General features: G+C 47.0%; 2 protein-coding genes across 3 annotated transcripts; one reads left to right on the plus strand and one right to left on the minus strand.

Moving 5' to 3' along the window:
- Positions 1–1,723: 1,723 nt before the first annotated feature.
- micall1a (MICAL-like 1a) lies at positions 1,724–20,837 on the plus strand. 2 transcript variants are annotated; one of them, XM_035403021.1, is made up of 16 exons: positions 1,724–2,803; positions 7,414–7,462; positions 10,472–10,613; positions 10,865–10,965; positions 12,287–12,426; positions 12,920–13,614; positions 13,769–13,832; positions 14,370–14,851; positions 15,302–15,690; positions 16,401–16,535; positions 16,707–16,833; positions 17,429–17,519; positions 17,869–17,942; positions 18,088–18,202; positions 18,441–18,487; positions 18,744–20,837. In XM_035403021.1, exons 1-16 carry the CDS (start codon positions 2,661–2,663, stop codon positions 18,872–18,874), a joined length of 2,925 nt encoding a protein of 974 aa, XP_035258912.1. In that variant the 5' UTR covers positions 1,724–2,660; the 3' UTR covers positions 18,875–20,837. The 2 variants fall into 2 exon arrangements, with proteins under 2 accessions (XP_035258912.1, XP_035258913.1); XM_035403022.1 differs by having other exon boundaries at positions 1,725–2,803; positions 15,344–15,690.
- c2h22orf23 (chromosome 2 C22orf23 homolog) lies at positions 20,690–24,994 on the minus strand. The gene is made up of 7 exons (XM_035403026.1): positions 24,881–24,994; positions 23,687–23,804; positions 23,293–23,355; positions 23,018–23,188; positions 22,744–22,878; positions 22,223–22,323; positions 20,690–21,741 (listed from the first exon to the last, which is right to left on the minus strand). The coding sequence occupies exons 1-7, from the start codon at positions 24,881–24,883 to the stop codon at positions 21,619–21,621; spliced, it is 714 nt and encodes a 237-aa protein (XP_035258917.1). The 5' UTR covers positions 24,884–24,994; the 3' UTR covers positions 20,690–21,618.
- Between the last annotated feature and the right edge of the window lies 1 nt (position 24,995).

Below are 24,995 nucleotides of genomic sequence, written 5' to 3' on the forward strand. Positions count from 1 at the left end.
ACATTACTGATAGCCTAATAGTATATGGTTTAATAGTAATTTAATTTAAAAAGCTATAAAAAAAATGTTCATTGTTATTTTTCAATGTGTGTACTAATTTTAATTATTTATAACTTTGTTTCAGTGGTCCACTGGTAATTTGAGAGAAAGATCAAAATGCTTATATATGTTTTTGAATAATTGGTATTACACCCATTCACTATACCATTTACATTGAAGTATTAAATATATTAAAATCCAAAGCTTTAAGAAAGTGACATTAAAAGTATTAATTTTACTTCCTGTTCAGGTAGGAATGTTTACTTGTATACAAATGTGCATGAACATAAAGCCTGCTTTGGAGAGCAGGGAGATAAAAAAAAAAAGGAATGTTTTAGATTGGGAAAGTGCTCCTACGATGTGGAAATCACTTTAACACAGTAAATCTAATCTGTTTTCTGAATTTCCCCCAGCTTCACCTCTGACCTTCTTTAAAAAAACAAAAAAAACAAAGCAAGTTGACAAGCAATGAAATTACAATCAGGCATGCACCTTGGTCACAGTAAAGAAACTGCTCCCGTGAACATTGTAAAGGACATGCATGTGTCCTCTGACCAAGGCTATTTTTCTGTACTCTTTTAAGCCCAAGTGCCGCATTTGGCTTCCAAAAAGTTCTAAATCCTCTTTAGGAATTCTAGGTCTTGAGATTTAAGTATTCATATTCTTGCTAGATTTCAGGGGGTTACAGGTAAAATAGATTTCCTTTAACCAGAAATACATTTTTAGCCTACACTTTGTCCCCTCTTGCTTCATAATTCAGAAACATGGTGTGGTTCTACTGCCGCTCAAATGATATAAGCTACTGTATGTGTCTATGAAAGACCTTTGTTAGCAGCGCTATATTCCTTTAAGAGAGTATTCCTTAAAGAGTAGCCTACTATTTACTGTATCTACTAGAGCAGGTGCATCTTTGAATGATCTAGGAGCTCTAAAAAGCAACCAAATAATTATTTATCGGCAGATATCCTTATCCAGGATGCGTTGCATATGATTTACCATAATTGATATTTCCAAAACCTCCTCTAATTAAGAAATGTTATGAAGAGTCATGTCAGTGTCCAAACTGCAACTTATAGGCAACAGACTCAGTACCTTGACTGTGCCACACTTCACAAAATCTTACAGTGGGTTAGTTGAGCGATCTCCCGTCAGTGCTAATACTCCTCTATCTGGATATTGTGCAAAAATAATAAATAAATAAAGTAAATATATAGTCATATTTTGTAGTAGCAGTGTCACAGTACAAAACAAAGCCTTAAATCCTCAGCCTCAAAATATTCACCTTCTCCCTCCTTCTTTTCTGACAGTCACCAATTTCTCTCTTTCTCAATCCTTATGGGAAAAAACAAGACACTAAAAGAACTAAGGGCATAGGCACATAAAACAGTTATGGTTTGAGCACTCTCCCTTATCTGGTGGGGTTCCTGCTGGAACTGTAGCCAATACAGAGTAGCCTAATCAAAAGGACGCTAAATCAGTCGCAAGATGTTTTTGTATCATAGCTATCAAAAAGTATTCACAGGCCGTTTAATGCATTTGTCGTACAGGGTCGCTAAATAACAGAAATTTGAATAAAATAAATAATTTTCTGATGCTCACAGCTGCACAACTGTTAACAATAGCAACTTTTCTGGAACAGCATGGCAACTTTATGCTTCGAAGAGTTGGCAACACTGGGATAAACGAATCTGCGTTGTAGTTCGGTGATGCGCACTAGTATCACGCCCAATTTGAAGACTTGTATCCTATTCTCTGTGGTAGCTACCACAGAAACGGAGCTATTCGCGTTTCTTCCGCAAATTCGCTGTACTGCGAAGATCTAATTATTTTTGGGAAAAACACCGCGATTTGAATGAATGAAAAAACCTTCTAAATACTATAGCGACAAAACTAGAAAGTTAGACTAGCCTAGCTAGTATGCGACTACAACCTTGCACTCTTGCGGAATCTAGCGGACTAGTAAATTATCCATTGTAACGTTGTTTCGTTTTTTATACTGTATTAATTTACCTCAATACTAGGGGGGGCAGTTACACGCAAATTGGAAACGCGGATATTAGGCTTCAATTCAAAGTTATTAGCTGGCTTGCTACACCCAGCACTGCAGTATCGCTAACGTTATCTAGCCTGGCAACGTCTACCCCATGGGTGGAGGGGAGGACACAGGCTGGCTCAGTGCATAATGTTCGTTTGCAAGTTGAGACCCGCTTCAGATGTGATCTGCGAGCCGGCCACCTACTTTGGCTGAAAACATCAACCTGGCATGCTGTTTATGTTTTTTGTAGCGTTAACCAAGCTAATTTAGACTAGTAATGAAACGTGGAATACATACTCCGCGACCGAAGAAACTTTTATGGAAGTAGCAAGCTGTCTACAGACATGCTAGCCAGCTAATCTTTCGATGCAAGACTGGTATCGGGTGTTACCTAATAGATAGCTAACAAAGCTAGCTAGCTTACGAATATGCTGTGCATGAAGAGCTAGCTAGCGAGTTATGAAGCTAATATTTTAAAAACAGGGGAATTTGCTGACACTTGACTTGGACGTTTCATTCAATGAGGTTACGGACATAGAAACGTTAGGCTATATAGGTAGATTACACCAACGAATTATATTTAACGATGGGGTCGTTGAAGGCTTTACAAGAATGGTGTCGGATACAGTGTGAAAACTATACCGATGTGGAAATAAAGAATATGTCAGCGTCATTCAGAGATGGTTTGGCTTTTTGTGCTATAATCCACAGACACAGACCGGACCTGATGTAAGTAACGTTTGTGACCTTCAAATGTAAATATTTTAAATGAACTTTTTTTTTTTTTAGCCAGCCGCATTTAGCCTTAGTTTTAAAGCTGGTGGGGCCGCCTGTCCACGGGTTGTATTTGAACTCCTCGCGGAACAGGGGTAATGCAGGTGGCGTAGAAATACTGACATAACCCCTGGTGATTCCAGTGACATGTTTTAGTTTTGTTTAGGTTCCATACTTTAGACTAATAGGATTGTTAGCTAAGGTTTTATCCACTGTACGATGCTCAAACATGTAACGTAGCTGTCTAGATTCTCAGCTCATCGTGCTCATGTTATTTGTGAAGTCTGAGAAGGGCACGTTAGATGTAGTTATGATTTATTGATATGAAAAAAACATAATTATGTACGATTAAATTGTCACCAGAATTGTAATTTGGGGATCATTATGTTCCCCCTTTGCATCAAAACGCACAACTTACTACGGAACTGTATCCATTCAACTTGATATTAACTAGCTATACTTTGTAACACCGTGTAGAGACTTCCAGTGGAGTGACAGTTGCATTATTAGCTGTTAGGTTTCAGTGTCTTCATGGAATTACACTCTATCTGATCACACGTTTCTCGTAATCTTATCCGTTTAGTCTTGTCTGGCCTGATCAAGGTCACCACCTTTGGATCATTTTGAGGTCCAAAGCACTTATTTCAAGCACAGTATTTCAATACGTGACGTACCTTGTTTGATAATTTGATTGGAGAAAAAGGAATGGTAGACAATAGGAGAATAATTCCCCGATGACTTTGACTCAATGAAGAGCGCGCCTAATATTGTTGACATCTTCAAAAAAAAAAAAAAGTAGCACCTCATTGTCGTGAGAATAACGATGCCTGTGCATGCAGGTAGGCTGGGTGTATCTCGTCAGTCCTGTCACGTTTGTTTGTAGCACGTTGACAACGGATGGCCTGAGTGTTTAACAGCTTTACTTGAGTGTTTATTGCCTGGCTTTAAATGCAGTGGACCTACAGGAGATACAGTGCATCCAGCCAGTGAAGGCTTTTTGGGTGAGGATGTGCGCCTGTTTCGAACGCAGTTTGCTTTCCTGAAGGCATATAGCTCAGCATAATTAACACGAACACACCTTGTGTGTGCGTGCACACATGTCCTAGAACACTGTGCGACTGGTTTGGTGGAAGGTAAGAGGATTTGAATGAAGGCTTTATTATTGTTTTTCTGTGCCCAGCCTAGGCCCCATAGACCCCCTGCCCCTGCTGGCACTCTCTCTCTCTCACACTCACACACACACACACTAGGGCTGGAGCCAGTGCGTTGTGTCTGATGTGTGCTGACAGTTTTGGCCACCACTGTAATAACACGCTCCTTGCCCTGTGCACACAGTGCGTTTTCCCTGCTCTTCAGGAGGGCTGCGGCTCTGCAAGGATGGCAAACTGTCAAGCAGGAGAGTACAGATCCCTCAGCTGATGGAATGTGACCAATTACAAAATGACATAAAATACCCTTAAAATACCCTTTTCCACTCGTTTTACACAACGCTTTTTGTCTCAGCAAAAAAAAAATTAGTAAAATAACAAGCAAATCAAAAAAATCCCTGCAGTCGCGTAGGAACACTGAGACCTGTGGTCTAGTGATGCTGGGCCCGTGAGAATGCATCACAACGTTAGACTGCAGATAGGAGTATTAGCCTGCCAGCCTGTCACTGTCCCATGACTCAGTGGTGTGAGTCAGTTTTTGAGAGCGTGTTTGTGCTGCACCTTTGTGTGTGTGCGTGTGTGTGAGTGTGAGTGTATGTGTGTGTGTGTGTGTGTGTCCACCACAGTGATTCTTGGCCGTGTATCCAGTCAGCGCGTCATGGCTGCAGTAATCTAGCCCTCAGTCGCATTCAGATAGACAGTCAGTCACTCTAATCTGCAGCTGGGACCTGAGTCTGTCACTGTGGATTTGTGTCTTAATCCTTCCCCAAGTGCAGAGCACAGTGTGCACACAGGCTCACTGCAAACGAGGCCACATCCTCTCTGACACATTCACTTACTGAGGGACCAGCCTGTTTTGGTCTTACAGACTTTCGCTGGTGTGTGTGTGATTGGGGGGGGGGGGGGGGGTTATTTTTGTCGCACCGGTACAGTTCACGGCAGAGTCTCATTTGCACCTTGACTGGCAGTCGTGGTGTTTGACCCCAGATAAACGGAGGGGTGATTGCTTGTTCAAAATGGTGTTCTGCAAATAAAAAAAATCGCAGACAGGCATTGTCGAATGGGACACTGCAGCATTTTATTCCCTAGCACAGACAGTAGCTTGTTCATGGTCAGCTGGTGTTTCTATTTTTTGAGGGCAGGGCTGTCTTCCTGTTCTGTTTCAGCTGTCTTGTTTCCAGTTACCAGGCTACCACTTGTCTTCGTTTTTGTTTCTGTCACTCTCTCACCCTAACTCCCACTCTCTCCTATTCCTTTCTCTCCCCGGCGCTGTTCGCTGCTTTCAGATTACCGTTCACCTCTTCGTTTCTCTTTTCTATTTTCACTTCCTTCGTGTGGCCTCTTGCACTTTCTTTCTCGGACAGTGCTTCCCGTGTCCTTCTGTCTCCTTCTCGTCTGCCTTCTCTCCCTCTGCTCTTCTCTCATTCCCCTGCATCAGTCTCTCTCTCCCTCCCTCCCTCCCTCCCTCTCTCTCTGTGCTGTGGGCTGGCTCATTAAACCGCAGCGTGCTGTTGTCTGTCCCACATTCCGACCTTGAGCGGGAGAGCCCGCGGCCCGCTGTGCAGCGTCAGCGCGGCTCCTCTGGGCCGGCTCATGCGGTCCGTGAACAGGCTCGCTGGTGTGCACTGAGAAAGCGAACACGCCACCGGACCTGCAGAGTCCCGCGGGAGCGGCAGCGTCTGCTCGCGTTCCTGTTCGTGTTTGGCCCCAGTCGGGCAGCGAGATGATGTGTGTCTTTCACAGATGATGAGCGTCTTTCACTGCTTGCAGAGGGGCTTGAGTCAGCCCGGGTTTTGCCGTCTTTCACAGATGATGAGCTTGACGATGCCATCTTTCACAGACAATGAGCTTGCACAGGGGCTTGAGTCAGCCCAGGTTTTGCCGTCTTCGACAAATGATGAGCTTGCGCAGGGGCTTGAGTCAGCCCAGGTTTTGCTGTCTTTCCCAAACGATGAGCTTGCACAGGGGCTTGAGTCAGCCCAGGTTTTGCTGTCTTTCCCAAACGATGAGCTTGCACAGGGGCTTGAGTCAGCCCAGGTTTTGCCGTCTTTCCCAAATGACGAGCTTGCACAGGGGCTTGAGTCAGCCCAGGTTTTGCCGTCTTTCACAGACGATGAGCTTACACAGGGGCTTGAGTCAGCCCAGGTTTTGTCGTCTGTCACAGACGATGAGCTTGCACAGGGGCTTGAGTCAGCCCAGGTTTTGCCATCTTTCACAGACGATGAGCTTACACAGGGGCTTGAGTCAGCCCAGGTTTTGCCGTCTTTCACAGACGATGAGCTTACACGGGGCCTTGAGTCAGCCCAGGTATTGCCAGCTGCAGTGCTGTGGCGGACTAAGCCCCCACTAAAGGCAGCGGAACACGGCTGCTGCTTGACTTTGAGTGAATTTGCAGGCATGCGAGTTAGATTAGCACAACAGAGCTTCGTTTGTGTCGCTTCGCTGGCAGAGTTTTTGTAACCGAAGCGGAGTAACGGTCAGGTCTGCTCCCACCGCCCATTCATTTTCACACACAATGCCCATGATTTCTGTGCTTTTATACTGACTTCAGTGATGACTATTTACAGGCCTGTAAAGTCTGGTGTAAGTTGCTTCTGTGCATCAGTCACTTAAAGAGTTAGAAGACCTTGTGTTTCTCTCTTCTGGCCTATGTAAACCCTGAAGAATTGATTAAGAGTGTGGGGACAGTCCTGGGGAAAATGTAGCCCTTTTAACCTTTTAACCTTTTTGATATTTGGCACTCGTAATGGAACCTTGGAGCGACGACAATTGATGTACTTTTGAGAGAAAGAACCACAAACCCTCGTTTAAAAAAATCACGAACAAAGTATCCGCTTTCATTCCGCTTTTGGTCTACCGACCTGTACTTTAGAGACTTGCAGTTTGACAACCATGAACAGTAAAAACAATATCTTGGTCTCATTGTAAACATTAAGACTTCCTTTGCAACGTGGATGTTGTTTGAATATGCAGACTTAATTTTTTGAATGAAAATGAATTATCCAGTTATCTCAGTCCCATGTGTACACATGTCTACAGAGTGGGATCTCTTTCTGTTTTACAGTACTATTACATGGTGTGATTGGCTAGTTAAAGCAGGGTTGCACAGCTCTGGTCCTGGTTTTTGCTTCGACCAGTTAGCTTAGTTTTAGTTTTCTGACAGCTCTAAAAACTACGTCGGTTCACTCCTGTACTTGAACACAGTTAAACCTTTATAACACACGTGTGGCTGTACCTGGTGCTTATACAAATATCTGGTCAGGATTAAGCTAATTGAATAATTAAGAGCAGAATTTGGTGCAAAATCCTGCAGTAATACTAGTTGGTAAAGTGAATCTTAAGATGTGTTTTTAGTGTAATATATTCGGCTCCACTGTTTATTCTTTTTTTTTTTTTAATTTTTTTTTCTTTATCCAGAGACTTCGATTCCCTCTCCAAAGACAACGTCTATGAGAACAACCGCCTGGTGAGTGCCATGTCATTTCAGGTCATAATTACGCATTTGGCTCATAATAGGTGGTATATAGGTAAGAATTAGGCCTAGTTATAGACTTGTCATTACATAATGGCTATAAGCACTAGGTTGGACAAAGCTGAAATGAAGAATGTCAGAGTTGGGTGGGAAAAAGATGACATGTACATGTTGACATCATCCTGTAACTGCTCGTTCCCACTCCTTTCCACCGGCGTGTGTGTGTGTGTGTGTGTGTGTGTGTGTGTGTGTGTGTGTATGCGTGTGTGCGTGTGTGTGTGCATATGTGTGTGTGTGTGTGTGTGTATGCATGTGTGTGTATGTGTGTGTGTGTGTATGCGTGTGTGTGTGTGTATGCTTGTGTGCGTGTGTGTGTGCATATGTGTGTGTGTGTGTGTGTGTGTGTGTGTATGCTTGTGTGTGTATGTGTGTGTGTGTGTATGCATGTGTGTGTGCATATGTGTGTGTGTGTGTGTGTGTGTGTGGACACATTCACTCACCCTTTGATGAGGTATTACTTTGAGGAATGTCCAGCAGGACTGAGTAAGGGGGAGCAGCTACTGAAATGTATTGCCGTAAATGAATTAAGCACATGATTCTGTGTGTCTGATTGTGTTCAGCCGTATCAGTTTAGCAGGATGCGTAATGGTTTGAGTATGAGTGAGTGAGTGAGTGAGTGTGCGTGTGAGCGTGTGAGCGTGAGTGTGTGTGTGTGTGTGTGAGCGTGCGTTTAAGTGTGTGGCTGTTTGCTGGTTCCCCTTGGAGTCTGATACAGAAGAGGAGTGAGGGGTGGAAAGAGAGATTGAGTAGGAGGAAAAGCAGCAGGAGATTTTGGACAGGACTGAGACAAACTGGACCATGAGGAGGACTGCTCTGGTGTTTGTGTCCATATACAGACATTAGCTGTATGAGTTTGTTACAGTGCACATTCACCATGGATCTGTATGGGTTTTGTAGAAATCAGTATAGTGTCATTTAATCAAACACATGCATTTGCTCTACCTGTTCATGAAAAATCAGTCATTAGGTTGTTGTTGTTGTTTTAATTAAATTTTTTAAGCAGTGGCAGCAGCTAGCCAATTACTAAGACTTTGCTCTACTCTGATCCAGAACTAAGATATCCAGCATACAATACAGAAAATATATTGCCCCTGTACAGCAAATATCACCACCACAATTTGGCTCATACAGTACATTTGAACTAGTATTTCCACAGTCGCTTATGAAATGAAGTCTGTGCAGAGCTATGTATAATCCTATACGTGAATATTATGAGTTTGACTGCCTGTAGGACTTATTTAAATTCATGGCTTACATGGAATTTTTACACAAATATTTTTGACACACTCTTAGCCACATCCCTAGTCCACAGGCTAGTATTTACACAGTATTATTTGCATATCAGAGTTTCAGTCTTTAACAGTTCATTGCATGCCAGCACATAGAAGTGCCCTGGAAGGGACTGGAGTTCAAGTTAAAGTGATAAAATATGGTGGTTAAGGAACTGGGCTTGTGAGAGTTATGTTGTGGGTTCAAATAAAATTTGGGGTGCTACCATTGTACCCTCGAGCAAGGTGAGTAACCTGAATTGCCCCGGAAAATGTATGCTTGCTTTTATACCTCTTTTAATAATGACTAATACCTCTGAATTCATAAAACTGGATAACTATCTGTTTTTGAAGGCACTCTCGTAAATAGAAATGGAATTTATTATCAAAATAGCATACCGATCCCCTGTAAGAATAAACACATACTTAACAGCCCGAATGTAAAAAATCTGATCTGTACTCTCTACAGATTCTACAGTCCTATGAGAAAGTGAGCTGTGTCACTCACTCACACACACACACACTCACTCACACACATACACATGTATATACGCACGCACACGCATTCACACACACACGCACGCACACACACGCACACTTTCACACTATTATACACACTCCGTAGCAATCCAGGCTGTGTCTGGTGTCTGTCTCTTTCTGTCACTCGCTGACCCCCTCTCTCTGCCTTCATCTCTGGAGAGCCTGTCTCTCAGATCTAAAGAGAGGCAGCGAAAGAACAATGAATCAGTCATTGTTTTTTTTATTTAAAAAAAAAAAAAAGCAGTTTTCCTCTATTCTCTTCTCCCAATTTGGAACATCCAGTTGTATTCATAGACACGCACCATCACTGAGACGTCCCTCGTCAGTTCCAGATGATTACACTACATACACATGCAGAGGATTACACTGCATACACATACAGAGGATAACCCTACATACACATACAGAGGATAACCCTACATACACATACAGAGGATTACACTACATACACATGCAGAGGATTACACTGCATACACATACAGAGGATAACACTACATACACATACAGAGGATTACACTGCATACACATACAGAGGATAACACTACATACACATAGAGAGGATTACACTACATACACATACAGAGGATAACACTACATACACATACAGAGGATTACACTACATACACATGCAGAGGATAACACTACATACACATACAGAGGATTACATTACATACACATACAGAGGATTACACTACATACACATACAGAGGATAACACTACATACACATACAGAGGATTACACTACATACACATACAGTGGCGCCTGATGGAGCAGAGGGGTCACTCACTGCACAGTGAGGTGGAGAAGCCCTGGCAGCTGGAAGCCTCCCTGCCTCCCTGGGCAGCTGTTCGGCTAAAGCCTTTGTACCAGGCAAACAAAGCCTTACGGGTTCATTTTTAGCATCACTGCTTCCTTCCTTCCTGCTCTCCCCAGCATAGATGAGCTGACCTTTCTCTGAGTGCTACTGTCAAGCTGCTTCATTCGGTAGTTGATCTTTGAGCTGGAAGTGGCCTTTAGCAGTTAAACCTAGTGGAGCATGGATTGTGTTTAAATTAATTTGTGTCTTGCCCCCCCCCCCCCCACTTGCTGCCCCCACCTCTGTTCCTCTCCATCTGCTCCCCCACCCCTGTGCAGGCCTTCGAGATGGCGGAGTCAGAGCTGGGCATCCCAGCCCTGCTGGACCCTGAGGACATGGTGTCCATGAAGGTGCCTGATCGCCTGAGCGTCATCACCTACGTCTCCCAGTACTACAACTACTTCACCAACAAGTCTCACGGTACGGACGCCGAGGCCCCAGCGGACGCTCGACAGATGGCGTCGGTATCGCGCTCTGCTCTTTGTAGATGGATCTGACCCTGTAAATCGCCTGTGCCTAGGGTCACCAGCAGTGCCCTAGAGCCTGTATGTCATGCAAAGCAAATGCCTCTATAATGCGCATTTAGCAGACACCCTTACTCGGGGGATAGTGTGTGAGTGCTGCGGACTCCAGCCAGCCGTCTCTATGCAATGTTTGTCCTTTCCCTGCAGCCAACCCCCCCTGCATGAAGCGGCCGAGTGGTACAGGCCACACGGAACCTGCAGTGAAGAGACCCGTTGTCCTTGACGATGAGAGAGCAGGCGAGGCCAGGGTATGAGGGGGAGGGGGTGGTGACTATAATTACTGTACACATACTTGCAAAGACATTTTTATTTATTTATTTTTTTGATTTGGTTTTGTACTCCCCAATTTTACATTTGTAATTAAAAAAAAACAAAAGTCTTTGTCCCAATCATTATGGAGCTCGCTGTATATATCTGTATCTCTAAATATCTGGAGTTCGTGATCATTGTCATTGCTGAAACAATAAGTCGGCTGTTCCTGTCTGTGAACCTGTGACTCTCCCTGTTGTGTCTTGATTCTTGCATTTATTAACGCCGGTCGGACAGGTTTTGTTTGGATTTGTTTCCGTGGGACGGTAGTATAGCTTCCTCCTGCTAAGGTGTGGGCCCGCTGTAGCACGGCACAGTTTCCTAATCCCGCCTCAGCGCTCACCGTCACGCCAACTGACTTCTGCTTCTCACCGCATGGTCCGGGAACGTCATGCGGTGTCACTGTCCTTCTCCGGCTCGTCTGTGGAAGCACAGACAGGCCCAAAGCAGGGCTCAGCTGTGGCTTAGGACTGATGGTAAACGCATTATGCTAAGAGTGCGCTAGCCCTACGGTGGGCTGCCACAGACAGTGGCTTTCTCTTCTTATATCACCGCAGTCAAATACAGTTGTACAATTAGCTGAGATGGTTTGCCCTGTTGGCAGTGCTGAAAGTCTTCTATATTCAGCGTTTCAGAAACAGAGAAGTGAGGTGTGTTGTGCATGTGGGTTTTCTTTGGGGGGGGGGGAGGGGTAGAATACATCTACAGAGCTTGCTTCTACATCCTGTCTCTCCCCTCTCCCACACGCCCCCACCCCCACCCCCCCTTCCTGCCTCTTTTCCTTATTCAGACGGAAACCCGCACCTCTCCCTCTTCCTCTCTTTCGTCTTTGATCTCCCCCCTTCTGTCCGCACCCGTGCCTAGGCAGTAGAATATGGGGATGGGGTGGTGGGGGGGGTGGATCAAGTCAGTTAGGTCAGTACTACTAATTTTCTAACATGTTCTTACCTTATTCATGAACCGCCATGACACTGTATGCCGTATTGTAATGCATCCCCCCTTAACCTCACTTACTAACACCAAGCAGTTCTTTTACTAATATTAAGGTTCTCTTCCCATTTCCCATTTCATCAGTCCAGTGACAGTTACTGAATGAACAAATGTTTAGAATGATGACAGACTCTCCTGTTGACAAATCGGTGAATCCAGTGAGAGTCTGAGTTCTAACTGTGTGATCTCTCCCCCCCCCCCCCCCCCCCCCGCCCCTCCATTGTTCTCCGTCCTCCCTGCTCGTCTGCCCTCGCTGTGGGCGGCTCGCAGAGCGCTCCCGCTCCGACGGGCGCAGACGACCAATCGAAACGCGGCACGCTGAGCAGCACCTGCGCGGCCTGTCAGAAGCACGTCCACCTGGTGCAGAGGTTCCTGGTCGACGGCAAGCTCTACCACCGCAACTGCTTCAGGTAACGCCGCCGGCGCGCTGCGAACGAACGCGCTGCCGCTGTGTTCCGGAACGTTCCGCCGCGCTTTCCATTGGCCCGAGAGGAGGCCGGGCTGGAGATCATTGGGCTTTGGGCTGTGCAGACTGGGAAGCTAGCTCTGAGAGTGATGTAAAAATGTGGTTCAGTCACCGGCTTGTGTGCAGTCATTGTTTATGGGACGCATATAAACAATGATGTAATGACGCCATTCGTTACTGCATATGGTCAGATCAGTTTTTCCCTTTGAAAATATCAGATTCAAAAAATCCTTCTTTCGTGCAGGGTTGCCATGCTCACAGTTTAGAAAACAGCGGTAATTTGCCATCCGGTTGTGACATAATTGCAGAACTGCTGGTGAAGTCCCAGTAATAACATTTACAGTTGGAGTCTGGTCATATTGTTTTATTGGCAGCTTACAGGCTGCTTACTCAACAGGGCTTCCGGAGCCTGATTGTCTCTCTGGTCTGTCTCACAGGTGCAGGGAGTGCTGTAGCACCCTCTTACCTGGCTCTTACAAAGCAGGAAGTGAGGCGGGCTCCCTTGTCTGCACCCACCACTTTGCCAAGTCCTTCTCAGCCAATCAAAACGGCCGGCCGGACCTCAGCAGACTGGCTAGACCGACGCTGGTGAGAGGGGGCGTGCTCACTCCACCTGAGACTCCGCCCACCGCGCAGGCTCAGGAGAAGACTCCCCTGCAGGATTCGGTCATTGACGAACACTCCATATCCGATTCGCCCGGGAATGCGGACATCGTGGACAGAGAGGAGGAGGAGAGGGAGATGGGCGTGAGCGGAGCGAGGGAGGAGACGGAGAGAGAGAGGGATGAAAGCACAGTGAGAGAGGAGATGGAGGGAGAAAGGGATGAAAGCACTGTGAGAGAGGAAACGGAGAGAGAGAGAGGTGAGGACGGAAGCCAGGAAGTGGAGGAGAAAGAGCAGCCCTCCTCACCTCCGAATCCCTTTGACGACAGCGAGGAAGAGGACGGCAAAGCCGAAGAGAAACCGGAGGAGGGTGCGGCCAATGGCCCCCTGCCTTCCACACCAGCGAGCCGTTTGGGGGGCGCTGGCCGGCCAGTCCCCGCCCCCCGCCGGGTGTTTGACCCCTCTCCTCCTCCCCGCCCAACGCCCAGGGCCCGCCCCCCCAAAGTGACGGACAGCTGTGCGTTCAATGGTGAGTCAGAAAGGCCCGGTTTCGTAACTGCCGTCTCGTTTCCTCATTCTCCTCAGAAGTGAACCAGTCCGTCGGCTCGGCTAGTCGCTGCGGCTGAGAGGCTGATTTCCGTTTCGGTTTCTCTCTCACGCTCTGCGTCTCTCTTCCTCCACAGGTGATCCTGGGGGTGTGAACAGAGCCCCTCCCAAACCCAGAGAGAGGTCCCACTCCCCGGGCAGGTGAGTCCTCGCCCCCGCTGTGAGTGGGACTGTCTGAACGTAGCTGCGTCGCTAACGCTTCCCTGGTCGGGCCCGCAGTCACTTGACTCACTCGTGTCCAGTGTGCGCGCGCCTGTGTGTCAGTGAGGGGGAGGGGGGGTGTTATGGTGCTCTACATGCATTTATTTGTGTTTCTTCATTTGTGTGTGTTCATGTGTGTGTTCATGTGTGTTTGTGTTTGTCTGCGCATGTGTGTGTTTGTGTGTGCGTGTGTATTTGTGTGTGTGTTTGTTGTGTATGTGTGTGTGTGTGTGTGTGTGTTTGTATTGATGTGTGTGTGTTTGTGTTTGTGTGTGTGTATCTGTCTGTGTTTGTGTTTATGTGTCTGTGTGTGTGTGTGTGTGTGTATCTGTCTGTGTTTGTGACTGTGTGTGTCTGTCTGTGTTTGTGACTGTGTGTGTGTGTGTGTGTATCTGTCTGTGTTTGTGACTGTGTGTGTGTGTGTGTGTGTGTGTGTGTGTGTGTCTGTCTGTGTGTGTGTCTCCTCATCACTCTCAGCTCCAGCCTGTCCAGTGAAACTCCCAAACCCAAAGACCCGCCCTGGTTGGCCCTTGTCCATCCAGAGCCCCGGAAAAAGCCGGCCCCGCCCCCTCCCCCTCCCCCTGGCATGGCGACCCCGCAGCGGTCTGGGTCCGTGCCGTCCCTTAGGGGCGAGGGGTCCCGGCCGGCCACCCCTCCACAGCCCGTCAATCCTTTCGAGGACGACGAGGAAGAGGAGGAGCCGGAGCCGCGGGAGGAGGCGGAGTCCGGTGGTAGTTTGGTCCCGCCCACGGTAGCGGCCATCCACCCTTGGTATAGAATCACTCCGGCAGCCGACGCGGCCAGCGCGGGTGGCCCCGCCCACACGCCCGGCTCGGCCAGCGGCACAGCAAGCCCCTCCCACTCGGCCAGCGGGGGCAGCCCCTCCCACTCGGTCAGCGGGGGCAGCCCGCGCAGTAAGAGAAGGCCCGCCCCCCCGGCCCCGCGCGCCTCTCCCGCAGGTCAGTGTCACCTCATCGCTCCATCACGCCTGTTCTGTCTTTCACGGGGACGTGTTCGCTCGCTCTGTGCCAGGCCTGGGTCAAATACGGATTTATTTCGGATTCAAATACTTTTCTGCGATCTTGTTTTACTGATCTCATCTGGTGTATTGGAACCAATGAAATTCTCTCTTCAAAAAGTGCAAACCCTGCCTTCTGGTCATATTGGCAGGCTCACTTACACCAGGCAAGACCAATAGAGCGCAGAAAAACATTTGAATCCAAAGCAAGGCCTGCTCTGTTCTGGTCTGATGATGTCCGGTTGGAGCCTGTGGTCACTGCCCTGCATTGTAATGCTTCAGTAGCCTGGGCTACAGTGTGAGAGTGTTTGTGGTGATGTGTTTTCTTTCTCTCCCATGGCCTCTCCGCTCGCTGTGTTTCCACTCTTCCTCCTCATCTCTGTCTCTCCAGCGCTTCCTCACTCCCAGCCTTCCTCTACCTCTCCCTCTCCAGCTCTCAGCACGGAGTCTCTCTCCTCCTCCTCCGACCACAGCTCCACCAAGCCTCCGCCCGCCGCCCGCGTCCCCGACCAGGAGCACCCTTTCACCAAGAGCGTCTCCGAGCCGTCAATCAGCGAGCCCTCCGGCTCCTCCCCCAATCACCAGCCTCGCGCGTCCCCCAGCCCCTCCCCTCCGCCCCCGCCTGCCAACACCAGCTCGGCCCCCGCCACCCCGCAGACCAATCGCAGCGCGGGGTTGAAAGCCGCGCGCCCGCCGCCCCCCCGGCCCCCGTCCGCCCCCAGCCCGCTGGCCAAAACCGGGGCTCCTACCCCTCCACCGCCCCCTTCTTCTCACGGGAAGGTACGGGAGCATCTTTGCGCTGTGATTGGCTTTGCTGCAGGCCAATGAGCTTAACATAAAGTCATAAAGTGTATGGTAGACTCAAGTAGAGCGTGATGTTGTTGTTGTTATTTATATCAATATGACAGAGAACACACACAATGGGCAGACCATCGGATGACGCACACAAGAAAATACAATTATGTTTGCGCGCTCTTGTTGACTCCAAAGCTATATTTATTAAAAACAGGCCCCAGTTTTGGCATGTCTGTGCCCTCAGGCCTTCCATCATCCCTGACAAACGCAGAGATGCAGAAATGTTGTTTTTAATAAACATAGTTCTGGAGTGCGCTGCTGTAGCCGTTGCTATAGAGGCACTATAAGCGTAGTAGTTAAGTGTGGAAAGGTGGATGTTTCAGTAGCGGTGGGGCAAATGGAAAAGCACTGTGATATCAGTTTGACATTGAAATGTTTCATATCTTGTTACCATAGAGGAAGAACAGTGTACTGTAAGATACAGTTTAACAGTACTGCCTGAAAGAGAAGGCAGTAAAACAAAGCACAGCGAGGGTAGGGTAGGGGGGTGAGGAAGGGTGTTGTATAAACACTGTCCAGTCAGGAGCTGGGCAGAGCCGAATGGTAATTTGCTAATGAGACTGAAAGTAAACAGGATGCGGTGTTACAGTACAGTACTGTTTAATCTCAGCCCGTGTCTCTCTTCCCCCTGCTAGCGCACCTGTAAGGAGAACCCCTTCAACCGAAAAGCCTCCCCGTCTGTAACCCCCCCGAAATCCAGGCCTCCCAAGGGTCCCCGCCCCGCCCGACCCCCGGCCCCCGGTCACGGTTTCCCCCTCATAAAGAGGAAGGTGCGCTTCGCCAGTTCCTCAGTTCCTCTGTTGGATTGTGTGTGTTCTGTTTTTGTCCGTTGGGCGGCCTCCGGGAGAGCGATCGCCGGGGGTAACCGCGAGGCTCTGGCACTGCTCTGGGCAGAGGGAAGTGGCGCAGTCTGACACGCAGCCGTGCGGCTCTCTCCCCAGGTTCAGTCAGACCAGTACATCCCCGTGGAGGACATCCACGTGGAGATGGGCCAGCTGGAGAGACAGCTGGACGAGCTGGAGCAGAGAGGGGTGGAGCTGGAGAGCAAGCTCAGAGACTGCCAGAACGGTGAGGTGGCGTGGGGCGTGGCCAGTGTTAGGACCGGGGGGGGTGGGGGTGTGTGGTCAGCACTGGAGCAGAGAGGGGTGGGGCCAGAGAGCAAGCTCAGAGACTGCCAGAACGGTGAGGTGGCGTGGGGCGTGGCCAGTGTTAGGACCGGGGGGGTGGGGGTGTGTGGTCAGCACTGGAGCAGAGAGGGGTGGGGCCAGAGAGCAAGCTCAGAGACTGCCAGAACGGTGAGGTGGCGGGGGGCGTGGCCAGTATTAGGACCGGGGGGGTGGGGGCGTGGCCAGTGGGGGTGTGTGGCCAGCACTGAGGCCAGTGCCGGGGGGGGGGGGGTGGCCAGGGCTGGGGTCAGTGTCGTTGGGGGAAGGGGGGGTGGGGCGGGGCGGGGCCAGTGTCGTTGGGGGGAGGGGGGGTGACGTGGCCAGTGCCGGTTTAATGAGTCAGTTCACTTTTAAATGTCAAAGGCAAGAGCTTATGAGGCTTGCTAATAAGTATCTGCCCCGCTTGCTCTTTTGGTGTTTATGGAGGGAATATGGATGAGCAGTCATGTTGATGTGTGAAGTGTAGTTTGAGCCTAATAGCTGTGCTGCCCTTTCAGATGAAGAGGAGGAGGTCATGCTGGTGGACTGGTTCACTCTGATCCATGACAAACACATGCTGGTACGCAGGGAGGCCGAGCTGGTCTACACGTGAGTATACTGACTTACCCAAAGAACTACAAACACTCCAGTGCAGTGCTTATCCATAACAGAGCTAGTCTACACGTGAGTACACTGACTTACCCAAAGAACTACAAGCACTGCAGTGCAGTGCCTATCCATAACAGAGCTGGTCTACATGTGAGTACACTGACTTACCCAAAGAACTACAAACACTGCACAGCACAGAGCTTATCTATAACTGAGCTGGTCTACACGTGAGTACGCTGACTTACCCAAAAAACTACAAACCCTGTACAGCACAGAGCTCACACAGTATTCGTAATCGCGCGTGGCAGAATAATTTGTAGTGTGACTGCGTGTGCTTGCTCTCTTCCAGGGCCAAGCAGCAGAACCTGGAGGAGCGGCAAGCGGATGTGGAGTACGAACTGAGATGCCTCCTGAACAAACCGGGTGAGCCAGCGCGGCCCAGCTCATCACGCCGTCCGTCAGGGCGTCGCGTACTGCGTTACGCCACGGCGGTGTGCTCCACGCGACCGTCAGGATGAGCGCTGCGTGTGACTGGCTCTTCCTCTCCCCCCCCTCCTCCCCCCCTTAGAGAAAGAGTGGAGCGAGGAGGACCGAGCCAGGGAGCAGGAGCTGATGGCGGAGCTGGTCACCATCATCGAGCAGAGGAACCACATCATCAACAGCATGGACCAGGACAGGCAGAGGTAAGCGCTCTTTACCTGTGATAACCAGTAAGACACAGTCAGTCCCAGAGCCAGTATCTTTCATCTGGTTAATGGTGTTAATGATGGGCAGTGATGGCGGTTACAGCATTATAATAATCATCAGTTTAATGCTGTAACTGCCCTCTGAAAGTACAGGTGGGAAAAGTGAGGAGGGGGGGGGTTGCTGGGGATTGTAGCTGTGCATTGTGTGCTAAAACAAGGATTCTGCATCTCTCAGGGAGGAGGAGGAAGACAAGGTTTTGGAGGCTATGCTCAAGAAGAAGGGTAAGCATAATCCTGCATTCCTCTTTTCCATCTGTTTTTCTTTTCTGCTGTCTCTTTCTCCTTTCCGCCCATTATTGTTGTCCTCATTGGTCACTGGCTCATTCCCAGTCTTACTCCGTCTGTTGCTGTGCTTCCACTGTCTCTCATTGCTCTTCCCGCCATTAAATGTACATTTAGATTTAAAGTGCACTTCATCAGGCCATATTGATTACCTGTGTTTCTGTCTCTCTCTCTCTCTCTCTCTCTCTCTCTGCAGATTTCCACAAGGAGGCGGATGGAGAGCACAAGAAGAAAGGGGGGAAGTTTAAACCCATGAAGGTGCTCAAAATGTTGAGCCAAAAGGGCGAGGGTGGCAAGAGCAAGAGCCCTCGCAAGGAGAAGAGCTGAGGGAGGGAGGGAGGGAGGGAGGGAGGGAGGGAGGACAGGACAGAGAGGTAGTGAGAGAGAGACCGGGGAACAGATGACTGAGGCGTGTGTTCTCTGTGCGAGAGGGTGAAGGACAGGGGAGAGAAGGTCTGTTGCAGCATGTCACATCATCACCGCGCAATGCAAACCAGTGCAGTGGGGAAGGGGTGTGTGTGAGGGCTAAAAGAGAGAGGGAAGGGGGTGACACACATGTAACTGAGAAATGAAACGCCTTCTCCAGGCCCACACCATGCAGCTGGAATCGCAGTCGGTTTCCTGTCTCTGTCCAAAAACACGAGTGTGAAATGTATATATTTTAGATGGCCTTTATGTAGAGAACTGTAAACGCAAAGCAAAAAACTAAACTTACAGGAGAGGGTAGAGGACGCATAACTGCGTAGAAGTTGAGTTAGTGTTGGCAAAAAAGAACCTTTATCGATACTGGGTCATTCGAGGTGCTTTCCGACCTTTATGACTTTTTCTGTACATAGCAAGCTCCAGACCCAAGCATTTTCAGTTGCCTTTTAGCAGAAGAGAACAGAAGCACATACAGTGTTACAAATAGGACCCGTATCTACAGATCTGTCCGTCTTCCAGTATCTTGGCACCAAAGGGACAGTGCTGAAACAGGTCCTGCATTAATACTGACTCTGCACTCGCTTCCTAACCTGAAACGTTACGCCCTGCGTCACACTGCAGGAAGTAAAGCTGCAGGGCAGGTGTGCAGGGTGTCCTGCGCTGGTTCCCGTGGCAGCGAGACAGCATGATAATATCATGGGAACATTACAATGGGCATTGAGGCAGGGGTGGGCGGGGCTGTGAAACGACTGATGTTGGGACAGAGGCCTGTCCTCAAGAAGAACAAATTGACTCGTCCAAGCATAAGGAGACGGGCTTGAGAACAGGAACTTGAAGCTGGAAAAGAAAACAAACTTAAAGCTAAGTTTAATTAACGCTCAACTCACAAAACACTGGCAATCATATTTATTATTAACGGAAATTTAATGGGTCGGAGTGCTTGCAGTTTGGATTTTGGATTTAAGGAGTTAAAAACTGGTGGGATGACGTGACCCTTTTGTCTGCCTCCAGTATTTGTGCTCTGTAGGGTTGGCACAAGCCTTTGTTTAAATCAGATGTTTTCGGTTAAAAATATTAGTGAGTTTGGAGTTGACTTCCTCGGCTGCTTATACCATGAAAGGCCTCGAGGAAACTCCTTGAAAGGACCCGTGCCTTGGAAGGACCTATATTTGGCTAATTTAGTTTTGCACTGCAATATTTCGGTGTTGCAGTGAGGTTATAAGTGCAAGATGTCACAGGCAGAACACCAGCACTATGGTCTAAATCCAAATATGTATCTTACCAACAAACAAAAACAAATCTTAAAATGTTTATTTAAAAACATGGATTCTATGAAAGCGATAAAAGATCTAACCTCAAAAGAGGTTGTGTTAAAATGAGGTTTATTAATATGGCAGAGGTGCTAACCAAAATGGTGAGCGTGCTATGAATACTGGTTATGCAATATTACTTCTAAATTTGGACTTTAAAATGATCTTTTACACTGTTATGTCCAATTTCATTTTTCTGTTTTGCCTTAAAAACGTTAGAGTAAAACTGTAGAAACAAGGGTTTTGAAATAAGTTTGTTTTTAAGAGTGCCATTATTTAATTATACTGTATTTGTGTCTCTCTGTATGTCTACATTCGCTGCTCTGTCTGTCATCCACACTGACTCTCTACAGACTGTCTTTACATTTGTACCTGTTTGAAATTTTGCATCCGTCTATCCATTTGTATATGTTTTTATGTATCCATCTGCCTATTTACTGTAACACAAAGGGCTTTTGTAGGGAACCGGAAATGTTATGCACTGTCTGTACAAAAAACCCGAACAAAACATGAACATATAGAAATCAGGAGAAATAAAATAAGTTAATGAAACTAAACTGTAGACTTGTGTATTTTTACCATCAGCATGCTTAAGAAGTATGCAAGTAGCATAGATGGCTTGCTTTAGTATGTGGTAAGGAAACTGTAAGCTCCTTTGTGTACATACGTGTTTGAATCGGAACTTTTCCAGATCACCCAGTTGCATGTAGAAACGTGTAGCAAATATGAACCACAGCCAGTCTAAGACACTTTACTGGTAAGTCTCAACCTGTAAGTTGTTCAATGCAGTATTTCACCACAAAAGTTAAACAATCAAAGTTTTACAAACTGTTTTAACAGCACAATAGTGGTGAACAATATTGCGTCTGTTTTGATAAAAAGCAGATGAAACTCCCAACAGAAAAAAGAATGGTGTCTGAGCTGGAAAATGTTGTAAGCTGAAAGCATAACCTAGTTTAAACATTATTTCTGAACATACTGGCACCGTGGTCTGAATGCTATTAATGTGCACTGCTCTGAGGAAAATTATGAAGGGGGCATGACTGTGCAGAAAAATATGAATGTGCAAACTGCAATGAAAATTGCATTGCAAATGGTTTGTAAATATGTCTCGGCCTTACAGTATTGTGAAACCAAAATTGGTTCTTGGTCCAACAAAATATAAATGAAAAGGCTACTTGATGCAGTTATCGTTAGGCAGTTTTATGAATTTCCTTGTAAATATAACGTATTTAAATAATTAAAACAATTTATAAAAATACAGATAACCATCAAACAACCGACTTGTGTCTGTGCAGCACATTTATACATCGTACGTTCTGAGGTAACAGTCGCCAGTCAGCAGCCTGAAAAGGGACTGCCTGTCGAGTTCAGTGGTGTGTCTCTCCCAGCCTCGCTGTCCGTTTCACTCCCCAGGTCTGCACTGCAAGCCTTGTCAATCAGCTCAAGCTCCCGGATTTTCTGTGAGAGACGACAACGAGTCAGAGAAAGGTGAGCGTCGTCGCTACTGCTCGAGGAACAGTGTGTTCTGCCTATTCCGGTTCACATAATGCCAGGGGCTCAGTTTCCCTGTGTCTCGCGTCAACGTTTTCTTTTACAGCGCGTTGCCGTTACCCGAGAGATCTCATTGTGTGCGATGGTATTTGTTTGTGTTGTAGCCATTTAATTATTTATGTAAACACAGGAAACTTTATCCTTCATACATATGAAATTCAGCTTCCTGTGTAAAAAAAATCACTGTGTTAATGAGGTGTTATTACATCTGAGATGTCTGTGCTAATGCAATAATCTGTATTCTAAGAGTTTATTATATAAGTATGTCACATGCCCACGCAGTGTCTATCCTGGCCCCAAATGATTAAGGGGCAAAGCACAGCTGAGTGTTCACAAGGACTCAAAATGACATCTGCTACCTGTACATCAGCCACCTCGCTGCTTTTACCTGTGAAATCTCAGTCTCAATGATGTTCTGGTACTGCTTCCTCTTCCCAAGAGCCGACATCTCCTCCAGAAAATTCATCCTGTCTTTAATCTCGTCCACAACTGAAAGAGAAACAAGCCATATTAAACACAGTAAACAAGTCATATCAGAGGGATAATAGAGATGGCTCAGGGTCACAGAGACACTTCTAAAATGTCTCAAACCAATCACAGGCCTACTACAGTAAATATATATGTATCTACAACTGAACTAAACGGTATAACATTTCAGCTCAAATCTCAATCATTAATCGACTAATCGCTTATTTTTCTAATAATTTTATTGAATTAATGATGAACTGATCATCAATTGGCATTACTTTGGATTACTGCTATAATTTTCCACTTGGCCAGCAGCTGTATGCAGAGATCAGTGTGAGGGACTTTGGAGTTTGAACATGAGGAATGCCAGAATGGAGACCCCAGAGGAAAGCCACCCTTGAGATGTTGCCTCTCCTTCCCCCCCCCCCCCCGTAACCTCACCCTCTTGGAACCGGTCTCCGCTCTCCGGCTCTCCCATCCCGCTCGGGACACACTGCTGTGGAGGGCAGGGCTTTGGCTCCTCCTTCCCATCAGCCAGAATCTTCTGCAGCCTCGTTTTCTCCTTCTCCCGATCTCCTGGAATGATGGATCGAGAGTATGAGCTTCAGCATTAGCGACTTTACTCTCTCTGTCAATGGTGCCTTCCCTGTCCATATCTGCCTATCTGCATTACAAGCATTTAAAGGCTGTGGAAAAAAGTAAAGGAATGGCTCACGAGTTGCACTGGGGCGGAACATCTCTCTTTCGTAGCTGTTTCCAGAACGACACATTTTGGCGCTGCGCTTCTGTGGTCTGCCAGACAAGCCAGCTGCTTTCGCCTGGATACTGGGCTGTGGAGATGATGTCACTGGTCTGGAGTGGCGGATGACAGGAAGGGCTCCCTCTTCTGGTTGAAAGGTAGAAGACAGAAAAAAAGAATTGCCTTTACTTGGTCATGTACAGAGCAGTAGAGACGCATCAGATGTGTGCTGTGAGATGAAAGGCACTCACTGTTGATGACCATTTTGAGCTGTCTCTGCTGGCGCAGCGTGAGATGTGCTTCTCGCATCATCACTGCAGGACCAGAGCAAAAACATCCATTACATCGGCTTACGGGTCGTGTATTCAGTTGTCATGAAACAATTTGAAAGACATATTTATAATATCTGTAAATTAAACAGCAAAAATCTTCTTACAAACCCATAGTGTCCTTTCTAGCAGATTATTAACTTTCTATGATTATTACGTGAGCATTAACGGTGGTAATATACATAGTTTCTAGGATTTGTTTAAATCTAAAGATTTTCTCCATCGCTTAGAAAAAGATGAGATTTTTTTGGGTGGAGCACAAATTTGCCTGTACACAGAGTGGCCACAGAAGGGGATATGGCTACGCCCGACATACACTGGAGCATCTGCTGCGTTTCCCTGCTGTAGTGTGGCACACGGGGGCAGTTCCACAGACCCCCACCAGGGACATCCATCACGGCTTCCCCACTCTCCCCACTGGAAGATACATCCATCTGAGTCACAGAAAGACAAAACAAGAAAATAGAGCCAGGCAGTTAAGGAGCTGTTGAAAGGTACTTCAGTGTACTTACACAGGCACAGTCACTCACAATAAATGAAGGCAGACAAACACAAGCAGAACTGGAGACAGAAACACTTCATTAGGTATACCTGCTTGTTAACGTAAATGGCGCTCCTCCAAAAAGCAGGTCAAGTAACTGAAACTCAATATACACTAAAGTGTGCAGTTAGTTTTTCTTTTACCAAACACTGGAATAGGTCATCTAAGCATGATACGTGACTTTGACTGAGGTATGAGCAACTGAGAATCAACTGAATGACACGGCATACCTAAGCATTGTTGCTGACCATGTGCCTCCCTTTATAGCCACTGTCTAGCCTTTTTTAAAGGGATACTTCCAGCATGATAATGCACCAGCTACATACATCATCTCAAGCTGGTTCCAGGAACATGACAGGGGCTTAAGTTTACTCTAAAGGCCTGCGCAGCCCCCAGATCTCAATCTAATGAGAAGGAATGGGAGGTTTGCAGCATGAATATGTGGCCAAGAAATATGGATGAACTGTATAATGTTATCGAGTCAGCATGGACCGAAATCCCTGACGATGTTTCCAGCACTTTGTTGAATCCATGGCACTAAAAAAATCAGGCTGTTCTGCAATCAAAAATGAGGTCGTTCCCATTTATATATATATATATATATATATATATATATATGCATTTACTATAGTCTATATCATAATTGTCCTACTTGTAACTTCGCCTTTCAGTCGTTATTGGATCAACGTTATTCCTCTTCACACGTATTCCTAATAATTTTAATTTACACAAAGTATAATTTAATACATTCATAATAAATCATTTTCTAATAATCCAACAAACTGAAGCGAGCTATCGGTACTACTGGCTAGCTAGGCTAGCGTTAAATTTCACCAGCTAGTCAAGAGCAATCTAGTCTAGCAACACAAAAAAGCTCCTTTTTCCTGACATCCAATAATTTACATGGAAAACGGTGATCTACTACCCAGAATTCGTGAGGCACATTTTCATACATTTAACTTTTCTTACCATAATTATTTCACGGAAATGATCTTTCTTTTCAGTAAGTTAGCTGCCATTCGCTGTTTCGACAGTTTCTTCGGGCGCAACTGCTACCATGGCAACTAGACAACTAAGGCAACGT

This window comes from Anguilla anguilla, chromosome 2 (genome assembly GCF_013347855.1).
Source record: "Anguilla anguilla isolate fAngAng1 chromosome 2, fAngAng1.pri, whole genome shotgun sequence".
Taxonomy (NCBI): Eukaryota; Metazoa; Chordata; class Actinopteri; order Anguilliformes; family Anguillidae; genus Anguilla; species Anguilla anguilla.

Coding starts and splice junctions, on each gene's coding strand:
- c2h22orf23 (XM_035403026.1), bottom strand. Junction 22,324..22,743: donor CGGAGACCGGTTCCAAGAGG/GTGAGGTTACGG, acceptor TTTCTCTTTCAG/TTGTGGACGAGATTAAAGAC. Junction 21,742..22,222: donor TTGAGACTGAGATTTCACAG/GTAAAAGCAGCG, acceptor CGTCTCTCACAG/AAAATCCGGGAGCTTGAGCT.
- micall1a (XM_035403021.1), top strand. CDS start 2,661: ATGGGGTCGTTGAAGGCTTTACAAGAATGGTGTCGGATACAGTGTGAA. Junction 2,804..7,413: donor AGACACAGACCGGACCTGAT/GTAAGTAACGTT, acceptor TTCTTTATCCAG/AGACTTCGATTCCCTCTCCA. Junction 10,966..12,286: donor AGAGAGCAGGCGAGGCCAGG/GTATGAGGGGGA, acceptor GGCGGCTCGCAG/AGCGCTCCCGCTCCGACGGG.